The 10,975-nt window shown below is 41.6% G+C and overlaps 1 protein-coding gene across 1 annotated transcript in view; it reads right to left on the bottom strand.

Moving 5' to 3' along the window:
* Nucleotides 1–10,975, bottom strand: part of abcc1 (ATP binding cassette subfamily C member 1 (ABCC1 blood group)) — a 62,850-nt gene that overhangs the window by 16,550 nt on the left and 35,325 nt on the right. Inside the window, exons 15-26 of the mRNA XM_014020956.1 lie at nucleotides 10,294–10,363; nucleotides 9,991–10,117; nucleotides 6,130–6,306; nucleotides 5,762–5,929; nucleotides 5,068–5,242; nucleotides 4,819–4,879; nucleotides 4,139–4,253; nucleotides 3,080–3,287; nucleotides 2,461–2,771; nucleotides 1,436–1,635; nucleotides 1,198–1,324; nucleotides 341–442 (exon numbers count right to left, since the gene is read on the bottom strand). Coding sequence (XP_013876410.1) covers nucleotides 341–442; nucleotides 1,198–1,324; nucleotides 1,436–1,635; nucleotides 2,461–2,771; nucleotides 3,080–3,287; nucleotides 4,139–4,253; nucleotides 4,819–4,879; nucleotides 5,068–5,242; nucleotides 5,762–5,929; nucleotides 6,130–6,306; nucleotides 9,991–10,117; nucleotides 10,294–10,363 — 1,841 coding nt within the window. The remainder of the gene's footprint in view (nucleotides 1–340; nucleotides 443–1,197; nucleotides 1,325–1,435; nucleotides 1,636–2,460; nucleotides 2,772–3,079; nucleotides 3,288–4,138; nucleotides 4,254–4,818; nucleotides 4,880–5,067; nucleotides 5,243–5,761; nucleotides 5,930–6,129; nucleotides 6,307–9,990; nucleotides 10,118–10,293; nucleotides 10,364–10,975) is intronic.

Genomic DNA, 10,975 nt, shown 5'->3' with positions numbered 1-10,975 from the left:
GACAGACAGACAGACAGACAGACAGACAGACAGACAGACAGACAGACAGACAGACAGACAGACAGACAGACAGACAGACAGACAGACAGACAGACAGAAAGAAAGAAAGAAAGAAAGAAAGAAAGAAAGAAAGAAAGAAAGAAAGAAAGAAAGAAAGAAAGAATAACAGGTGTGGGGCAGGAACAGTGCCAAGACCTGACTGGTCACTCAGTGACAGACTTTGATGGAGCTTCCAGGTTTGCTCCCACCTGAAGGTGCTTTCTATAGTGAGACACTGAGTGAAATGTGAAAAAGAACACAAAGTTTAGAGTCACGGTTGGAAGGTTTAGCTTCTGTTTACCTCTTTATCTGTGTCGCTGTACTCTTTGACTTTCTCCACAGCCACGATGTTGGTCTCCACATCAGAAGACATCCTGACCAGCCAGGTCAGTGAGGCGGTCAGCTGGACAATGAGGAGGAGGAGGGGTAGCAGCATGAAATCAGGAAAACTTTTTAACAAATATACAAACAGCAAAAACACTAGGTAAGTATTAGATAAGATTTCCTCCACACCAAAACAACATTATTATAAAAAACTAACTAGAACAGCAGAAATAAATGGCTGCTGGATCGCTCTGCCTTTCCTTTTTTAAACATTTCTAATCAGCGCTCAGACTCGGTGACTATAGAAACTGAGACACTTTAATTTTTGCAGAGTTTGATCATAAAAGATCAACTAAAGTCAAGTTTCAACTCACTGGGTGAACAGAGTTAACAGGTCAGTTTCTAAATTGTCTCTAAATTTGGAGGGTTCTCCGTTTCCTCTGGTGAACTGCTGCAGAGCCTCACAAGTTTACTTAACGTGAACTAGTTTTTAAATCAGAGAAAAGACCTGTGAGAGAAACATCTGAACCATTTAAACGTACATATTTCTGTCAGAGACGTGATCGTGTTCAAAAAGATAAACTAAACAACTCAGTTCATTTAAGATCAAAATACACTTACTGTTACGGTACTTTAATTAGACCTCACACAGAAATACTGAACCGCAGTCTAAACGTCAAAAATTTGTACGTTTTTCCACAAGAAAGTTGTGTAACAATGAGGTGGTAGTTGTGTACACCCAGTGAATTCTGTGCAAAATCTGGGCGTCATATGCAAACAGGTGAATTCAGTGTGATTCCAACTCATCACCAGTCATTCTGGTCCTGATTTTACCTGCAGGGCGTAGGAGATGGACAGTCCCATAATGCCTGGACTCAAACTATCTCTGGCTATAACTGCAAACAAAGCCGCGAACGACACGATGCAGTTCCCTACAAACTCCAGGCGGATGGCCAACCACCTGCACAAACCCATCATCAACATGGTTATCAGGTAAAGAAGCGTTAAATCCAACTGTACAACGTGCCAGAAGAGAAGACATGAAAAAAAACTGCTGATAAGAGTCTCTGACCTGTTGGCCACAATGCTGGGGTAGTACGCCTTCTGGTTGTGGTCCACTCTTTTGTCACTCTCACTAATAAACCTGTCCTGTTCACCAAAAGCCCGGATGACGGAGGTGCCCAGCAGTGTTTCGTTGAAGTGTGTGTAGATGGGTGAACGACTGACTGACTCCAGACGCTTCAGCTGCCGAGAACTCGCCACGTAAAACCTCTGGACAGGAAGAGAAATTCATCAGTCAAAAAGGGTTCTCTAACACAGAAACAATCAGTATCTTACCTGTTGTGGATACATCCTTGAACAACCTCAGTTTGAAGAAGTAAAGTTTAATTCTAAAAGAACTGATGAGCTAAAGGCTAAAGTTCATGCAGACAGTTTTTTAACCTTTATGTTGATATTAATTTAGCATTTTCACATAGAATTTTGTAGTTACACAGCAGCAGCTAGCTGTAGCACTTCTGGGGTCACTTCCTGCAGGAAATGCATAATAGTTTTTGGTACAATAACCATGCAAAATGACAGTAGTGTAAAGCTTTAAATATGAGCAGTCACGTGAACTGCTATGACATTTTTAAGACTATAAACTTCCTGTAAGTGGGTCCACTGTTAGCTTGTCAAAACGGGTCAGGTGGACCTTCTTTTAAAGAGGGASTACTGATTTAAACCTTACGTTTCTTCAAGTACCATTACACTGTTCGACTGGCATAAAAATGGTGATTTTCCTGCTACGCCTCACTTCTGCTGCTGCTAGTTGTGTTTGTAAATAACCACAGAACTCCTGTCCTGCAGCCTATAAAGGTTTTTAAAATGGCGCCCTCCTAAACGTCTATAAAACTTTAGAGATCGACGACGTTCAAAAAATGGCAAAGATCCGTTTTAGTCTTAGTTCTGTCAGAATGAAACTATATTTCTCCAAACTCAGGTTGTTCAAAGGACTATCTAAACGGGTAAGTTATTAATTGTTCATAACCTCTCCACAGAACAGCACACAGAATGAACAGAAGGAAACTGAAGACTGGTGTCATCTCTTCAACTAACCTGTACAAAAAAGTAGAGCAGGCCGAGGAAGGGAATGATGATGGCCACCAGCGGTGTGGCGATCAGGATGATAACACAAGAACCCAACACGTTGAACATGGAGCCCAAGAACATTTTAATAATCATCGGGATGACAGAATCGATGGTGTCCATCTCCTTGGCAAAGCGATTAACCAAGTTTCCACTCGGGGTTCGCTCAAAGAAAGACATGGGTGAGCGCAGGACGTCGCACAGCAGGGACTGGTGGAGGTAACGGGAAGCCAGGATGCCCCCGATGGACATGGAGAGGGAGTAACCGAAGACTGCCACACCTGCAGGGCAGCAGAGGAAGTGTAATGAACTGTCATCAGTGTTTCCCCTAGGAAATTGGGCTGGGGGTGTGGGGTGGGGGTTCTTGTTTTATAAAAACATACATTTACGTGACTCACCTGCAATTATGGTAATAAATTTACACATGCATGAATATTTAATTGCCCAACTACATTCTAGTTAAGGACTCCTCATGATAATTATTAATAAAATTCTTATTGATAATAAATGATTAGAACTGTGTAATGGTAGGGGAAACACTGGTCATGTTGAATTACTTAACGATGCTCCTCACCTCATTCCTTCTTACCTTGAGTTAATCCGAGACCACCGTACACCCCCAGCCTCATTAATCTGGTAGGCTGCGTGCCGTTAACCACAGGATCGTCAGTCCACTGGCTCAGCCAGAAGTTGGAGAACAGGGAGACCAGGTGATGGACGAGGAACAGAAGCAGGCTGATGCAGGACAGAACAACTCCTATAGCTTTCAGATAGGCCCAGAAGACAGACAACTTGACCTGAGGAGGGAGGAGAGAGCAAACAAGACACAGCCTACATTCACATCAAGACAGAATAATATAAAAGTTAAGGTCCTGTCTTTAAAAGTGTTCGCCACCTTTGGATGTTTAAATAAAAATATATAACATAAAAAAAGGATTGAACAATTTTTCACCCACTGTTCTAACTCAACTCAGAAAATATTGAAAAATGCAAGTCAGGATAGATACAAGAATTACAAAACCCGAAACATCTCAGGAGTTCAGTTAAATCCATCATCAAGAAATGGAAGGAATATGGAAACGTGTAAATGTACCAGGAGCAGGTCACCCTCACAAACTGAGTGAAGGAGAATAATGAAAGAGACCRCTCAGAAGGAGGTATAGGTGTTTTAGAACCTACAACACAAATAAAGATTTTTGTTTATACCAAGAGGGTCTAAAAGTTTCTTTGAGAAATCCTAAAAATACACTGCAGTGAAAAAACATGAACACCTTATAAATAAATCATCCTAGCTATAAAACTAGTATTTTTGTGTACTATTGTACTACTTATGTCATTATTCACATAATAAATATATTGGTACAAATAAAAAGAAATGGGGGGTGTCATATGACACAAATGGGGGAGTAGCATACATAATCCTAATAAGCAAAAGAAGATTTTAAGCTTTCTGAAAAGGGAACAGGTTCATATTTTGATAAACTCCATAGTTAGTGTTGGTTTCCTGTGTTATTCCTTAGTTCTACTGCCATAGGCTTCAGAGACCTGAGGACTGTAGTGGTTTCTATAGTTCTGTGGAGACGACATGATGGTTTTAGATGAATAAATCTCTGAAGATGAATTACTGACACAAAGATCATGGACCTACCCGCCCAGTGCTGGCCTTGTCTGCTTCAGTCAGCTTTCCCACCTCAGCGTTCTTGGTCTTCTTCATCAGATCCTTCTTGTCTTTGACCTTAGGGGATGTTTCAGATTCTGCACCACTGCACACAAACAGGGATACATACATAACAAACAGAATTAAACATCATCTCATGAAGTAAATGTCACGAGACCCCTGAGAGCAGATACACCAAGTGTGATTGATGACAGGTCAGAAGACAATGCTGTTGGATTTAACCTGTTGTTATTCCACAGAGGGAGCGAGGGTCCAGCATCACTGTCTGAGAATCAGTTCACAGCTGCTTCAGATTATAATGTTGAAACAACATTAAGATTTAAAATACAGGACATATAGAACACGTTGTGATAAAACTTCTAAATACTGAGATTTTATTTTGGTGATTGAATCCAGCTCCTGTGAATGATGTTTCAATGTAATGCTAACTGGCCGTGCTGCTAGCCACCACAATGCTAACATTGTGTAACAAATAATGGCTGCTTGCGCAACACTGCCAGAAACTAAACAGATATAAAAGAAAGAGAAAATCACAGATAGAGTTTGGGTGTCTTTAATTTTCAAACCTGCTAATGTGCAGACACAACAAATCTACACTGATTTGAAGTATCCTCTGAGTCCACGTAACTTCAGAGTTCAGTTTCACTCACCCAACAAGAGCAGGAACAGCTCCGTTCTCCACTGCTTTAGTCCCACTCTTTGGCACAGATTCTAAATACAGGCAGGAAATAAAGTTTAAATGATGGAGACATGAATGTAGAAATATTTCAGACTCAAAAACAGTAAAACATTATAAATAACATTTCTGTCAGACCTTCCTTGTGGAAAAGAGAAGACTTTACTTTCCCTTGTTCCAAGACATTTAAAGTTAGAAACCTAGCGGGGAAAGTGTTGCTCACCACTGTCTTCACTTTGGTCAACAGTGGCGTACGTCCGCAGGAACTCAGCAAAAGCTCCCTCTTTGGCCATGAGCTGCTGGTAGGAGCCCACCTCTGTGATCTGTCCCTCCACCATGACCAGGATCAGGTCGGTCTGAGGCAGGTAGCTCAACCCGTGGGTCACCAGCACACGGGTCTGTGCACAGTTAACACATGCAAAAATAATTAAAGCTCCTTAAAGAGCTAACATCTTTAAAAAGGCACGAGAGTTCAACTGGATATTTACATTTCAGGCTGAGTACTAGTTTATGATGGAATAAAATATTAAACAGGATTTTTCAGCAGTTATGTTGGATGTTTCCCCCAAGAACAGTAATTGTCTTATAATGGTCTAAATAAGTTTTCTCTGCAGGTAGCTGGACTCTCTCTCAGAGATAGGGTAAGAAGTTCAGTTATCTGGGAGAAACTCAGTAAAGCTAATGATTATTTGCTGTAATAAATATAAACAAAATGAAGGTAAGGGTGTAGATGATGAGATTTAGTTAATATAAGGTGAGCCTGAGAATACTGTTAACAGATGACACAAATTACTTACAACCTGGCTGATATGCATCCCATCAATTGTTTAATTTTGAAAATGATTATCCAAAAAAAATAAGAACAAACAAAAAAAAAAAACCAAAGGTTGATTTAGGTTAGTGAAGCTGGTGCTCACCTTCTCTTTTAGCAGTCCCTGTGGGCCAACGACATGGTCGAAGATGTGTTTTCCTACATGAGCGTCCACAGCGGACAGCGGGTCGTCCAGTAGGTAGACGGCTCGGTCACAGTAAACTGCCCGGGCCAGGCTCACCCTCTGCTTCTGACCTCCAGACAGGTTCACCCCCTGTACACACCACAGGTATGATTTAAACGAGCACAACCTCCAAGACAACTGACTTAACTCTGGTTAAGCTCACAACACCATGGTTTTTCATGGCATTTTTTTAATCTGCGTTTGAATATAGACAACTTAAATTATCATCCATCATGAAGCACTCAGCTCCATCATCATCATCATCATCATCATCTAAATGTTAACGATACCTTCTCTCCAATCTCAGTCTCTTCACCAGCAGGGAGGACCTCCAGGTCAGGTTGGAGGGCGCAGGCCTCCACCACATGATGGTACCAATCCTCCCTCTGCTCCTGACCAAATATGATGTTCTCTTTCAGTGTAGAGTTCTGGATCCAGGCCTGCTGGGGAACGTAGGCCACAGAACCCTGCAGAGCAACACACACAGAAACAACACTATAACATTACAGCTAGGCCTGGGTGGTATGAAGGTATTTTGTTGTTGTTTTTTGTTTATATTCCATATACCGCTGTATTTTCTAGAGGTCATACCGTGGTATGAAAATGAGAAATGCTGCCCAACCCTAATTACAGCATCTTCTTTGAAGAAACTGACAGATTTTTATTATTACAAGACTTATGGTGCGTTCACACCGAACGCGATTTCAGCTTCAAAATCGCAGCCAACGCTGAAGATTGAAGCTTGTGCACTTTGAGGTCAGACGCAGGACAGCTCTTGAAGCGCTGCACGGCAAGAGCCTCCTCGCCCCTCCCTCCTCTGTCGGACGAGGAAGTGGCTTTGCTTTATTTACAGAGAGCAAGAGCATGTCACATTCATCAGATAATTAATTCATAATTAATTCACCAGATAATTCAGAGTAGAGGCTCACAGCTYGCTTTCAGGACTATTTTTCCAGTCTGATGAGTCGCTGCCACGCATTGCTGCGGATCAGAACACAGGCAGGCACTCGATTTCAGCTAAAGAGCTCCGCTCCATCTGTTTCAGGTTAGTGGACATCATTCAATAAACTGTCCCGTCGGGAAATAAGTCGCTATGTCACACAGTGGAGTCTCTCTGATTGGTTGACGTAGCGCGTCGAGCTGCAAAAGTTCAGATTTTCTAACTTCAGCGATTTGCGCCTCAGCRCGTCGAACGCTCAGATCGTTCAAATCGTTCAAATCGCGCTGCTCTAATCACGCTTGAGGCGCCGCAGCACTTCCCGACGCTGATTGAAGCGCGTCCACCATAGACTTTGTATGTAAACCTGAGGCTCCTGATGCTGAAATCGTGTTTGGTGTGAACGCACCATTAAACTGCTGACTTTACTCAGTGTTTGAACATGATGACAGAGGTTAGAGAAGTTGAGCCGGTGTTCGGTAGGTTGTGGGTTCAAACCCCTGGACCCTAAATATCTTTACTGAGGGTCTAGTCCCATGTCACTTGGTGGTCAAGTCCACCTAGCGGTGCACTTTTTCAGCACTGGTTTTGTTTGCTTGCTTCTATGTTTTTGCTTCTATGTTTCATGAGAGTTTTTCTGCTGCATTTGTGTTTGTTTTGGAGTTTGCATCACTCAGATGTTTGCAGCACATTTAGTCGTTTGCTGCTCTTTTTCACCTGTCGGCCAGGGTAGTTTACTATTTCTTTAGTTGACATTTCTTGGCACACATTCTAATTAWAACATTTAATTTAATATATTTCTGTATTAATTAAACTAGTAAGTGAAATACTGGTGACTGATGCTGAGGAAAAGGAAAGTGAATAATTAATTATAACGTCTATCTTTGTAAGAGATGATGAGTTTTAAGTATGAGTATATACTTTTAAATTACTAAAATTATTTTATGTTTTGGAGTCTTGTCATTTTATTCTGTTAGGATTAAATTACTTGCAGGGTTGGGTTTTTACGTTCTAATAATGAGTCAGTCAGTTCAGTAGTGTGATACAGTGGTTTGCAAAAGTATTCATACCCCTTGAACTTTTCCATATTTTGTCACATTACAACCACAAACATAAATATATTTCACTGGAATTTAATGTGAAAGACCAACACAAAGTGGTATACAATTGTGAAGTGGAAGCAAAATTTTACATGAATCAAAACATTTTTTACAAATAAAAAACTGAAAAGTGCGACGTGCAAAAGTATTCAGCCCCCTTTTCCCTGAGTGCAACCAATTGCATTCAGAAGTTGCCTGATGACTGCTAATGACTCAAAAGGGTCCACCTGTGTGTAATCTAATCTCAGTACAAATACAGCTGCTCCGTGACGGCCTCAGATGTTGGTTAAGAGAATATTGGGGAGCAAACAGCATCATGAAGTCCAAAGAACACACCAGACAGGTTAGGAATATGGTTTTGGAGAAGTTTAAAGCAGGCTTAGGTTATAAAAAGATTTCCCAAGCTTTGAACATCTCACAGAGCACTGTTCAATCCATCATCCGGAAATGGAAAGAGTATGGCACCACAGTAAACCTGCCAAGACAAGGCCGTCCACCTAAACTTACAGGCCGAACAAGGAGATCACTGATCAGAGAGGCAGCCAAGAGGCCCATGGTGACTCTGGATGAAATGCAGAGAGCCACAGCTCAGGTGGGGGAAACTGTCCACAGGACAACAATTAGTCGTGCACTACACAAATGTGGTCTTTATGGAAGAGTGGCAAGGAGAAAGCCATTGTTAAAAGAAAACCATAAGAAGTCCCGTTTGCAGTTTGCCAGAAGCCATGTTGAGGACACAGCAAACATGTGGAAGAAGGTGCTTTGGTCAGACGAGACCAAAATTGAACTTTTTGGCCACAATGCAAAACGCTATGTGTGGCGGAGAAAGAACACTGCACATCACTCTGAAAACACCATCCCCACTGTCAAATATGGTGGTGGCAGCATCATGCTCTGGGGGYGCTTCTCTTCAGCAGGGACCGGGAAGTTGGTCAAAGTTGATGGGAAGATGGATGGAGCCAAATACAGGGCAATCTTGGAAGAAAACCTGTTGGAGTCAGCAAAAGATTTGAGACTGGGGCGGAGGTTCACCTTCCAGCAGGACAACGACCCTAAACATAAAGCCAAAGCTACAATGGAGTGGTTTAAAAAAAAGAATATTCATGTGTTAGAATGGCCCAGTCAAAGTCCAGACCTAAACCCAATTGAGAATTTGTGGCAAGATCTCAAAACTGCTGTTCACAAACGCTCTCCATCCAATCTGACTGAGCTTGAGCTGTTTTGCAGGAGGAATGGGCAAGAATTGCAGTCACTAGATGTGCAAAGCTGGTGGAGACATACCCTAAAAGACTTGCAGCTGTAATTGCAGCAAAAGGTGGCTCCACAAAGTATTGACTCAGGGGGGCTGAATAATTTTGCACATCGCACTTTTCAGTTTTTTATTTGTAAAAAATGTTTTGATTCATGTAAAATTTTGCTTCCACTTCACAATTGTATACCACTTTGTGTTGGTCTTTCACATTAAATTCCAGTGAAATATATTTATGTTTGTGGTTGTAATGTGACAAAATATGGAAAAGTTCAAGGGGTATGAATACTTTTGCAAACCACTGTAAGCCAGCTTCTTAATGTGTGTGTGTGTGTTGGGGGGGTGTATTTTGTGATATGAGAGCCAGTTTAAGACAAAACACCTACACGTGGGGACCTAAGCCAAGTCCCCGTTTGGTTTAAATGCCATTGGTGGGAGCAAGGTGTGAATTGAGTTTAGGTTAGTTTTAGGGTAGGTGGTCAGGGTTAGGCTGTAGAAATGTAACGGAAGTCAATGTAATGTCCCCATATGTATAAGTAGACACGTTTGTGTGTGTGTGGATGGGTTTTTCCTACGTGGGGAAAATTTTACCAAAAAAACAGCACCATGGGGACCACTGCCAGGTCCCCATGGGTCCAAATGCAAATTACAGGTGTGGGGTTAGTTTTAGAACCAAGGTTTGGGTTAGTTTTGGGGTAAGGTACCTGTGAGGTTAATTTTAGGGTAAATTGTCAGGGTAAGGCTATAAAGTCTAAAAATAATGAATGGAAGTCAATGCACGGTCCCCATGGGGTTTAAGAACAAACGTGTGTGTGTGTGTGTGTGTGTGTGTGTGTGTGTGTGTGTGTGTGTGTAAAAGTATAACCTTGACAGCCACACTTCCTTCCAGTTTTTCCATCTCTCCAAGAAGAGCAGAGAGCAGCGAGGACTTTCCTGAACCAACGTGACCGACCACAGCCACCAGAAAGCCTTCTGGGATACACACATTCAGCCTGCAGACACGCACACACAGTTCCCTCGGTTCACTTCACAAATGTCCAAGAGTATTTTTTTTATTCATCAAATACTTATATATCAGTGTTTTCATGTTTTATGCCCAGACTTAAAAAGTCAAAAACAATAATAAAACAGAATTCTTAACCATTAAAAGGTTTATAAAAGAACAAACCTCTTCAGTGTCGGGGATTCAGCTCTGGACCAGCTGAAGACACCATCCACTATAGAGATACTCTGAGGGGCTGGAAAACATGGACAGGTAAGAAATGAAAAGATGAATAAATCCATAAACTTGCACCTCAGCCAGGTGTAGTAGAAGGACATTTTATTGTCAAAGAAACAATCCCCTCCAAAAGTATTGGAACAAATTATCTTCTGGTAAATAACTTAATATTTGGTGGCAGAACCCTTGTTTGCAATGTGTGCCTCTATCCTGTGACCCATCGACATCACCAAACTGTTGGATTCTTTGCAAACAAGTTCACCACTGAAATGTGGAGGTTGTTGGTGATGTCACTTACTGATGTTTTTTTCTTCACAGCTCACAATATTTCTGTCATCAACTCCTATTGTTTTCCTTTGCCCACATGTTGGACGTGTGCTGCTCAGTTAGGGCTGCAATGATTAATCGACAACTAATTGATTATTAAAATAATCTATGACTAATTTAATAATCGATTAATCGTTTTCTTTTTTTTTGTTCTTTACCTTGTTTTTCTCTCCAAACTGCTTTGACACCTTCCACTGCCACATCTGCCTTTCTGTCCTTGACACACATGCACAGTAGTGGTAACTGGGGTAGGCCGTGGACGTCACAAGACATTATACAGACAGGCTCTGGTATCATGGCTACC

The sequence above is a fragment of the Austrofundulus limnaeus genome, unplaced genomic scaffold (genome assembly GCF_001266775.1).
Source record: "Austrofundulus limnaeus strain Quisiro unplaced genomic scaffold, Austrofundulus_limnaeus-1.0 Scaffold274, whole genome shotgun sequence".
Classification (NCBI taxonomy): Eukaryota; Metazoa; Chordata; class Actinopteri; order Cyprinodontiformes; family Rivulidae; genus Austrofundulus; species Austrofundulus limnaeus.
This window is presented reverse-complemented; position numbering and strand designations above follow the sequence as displayed.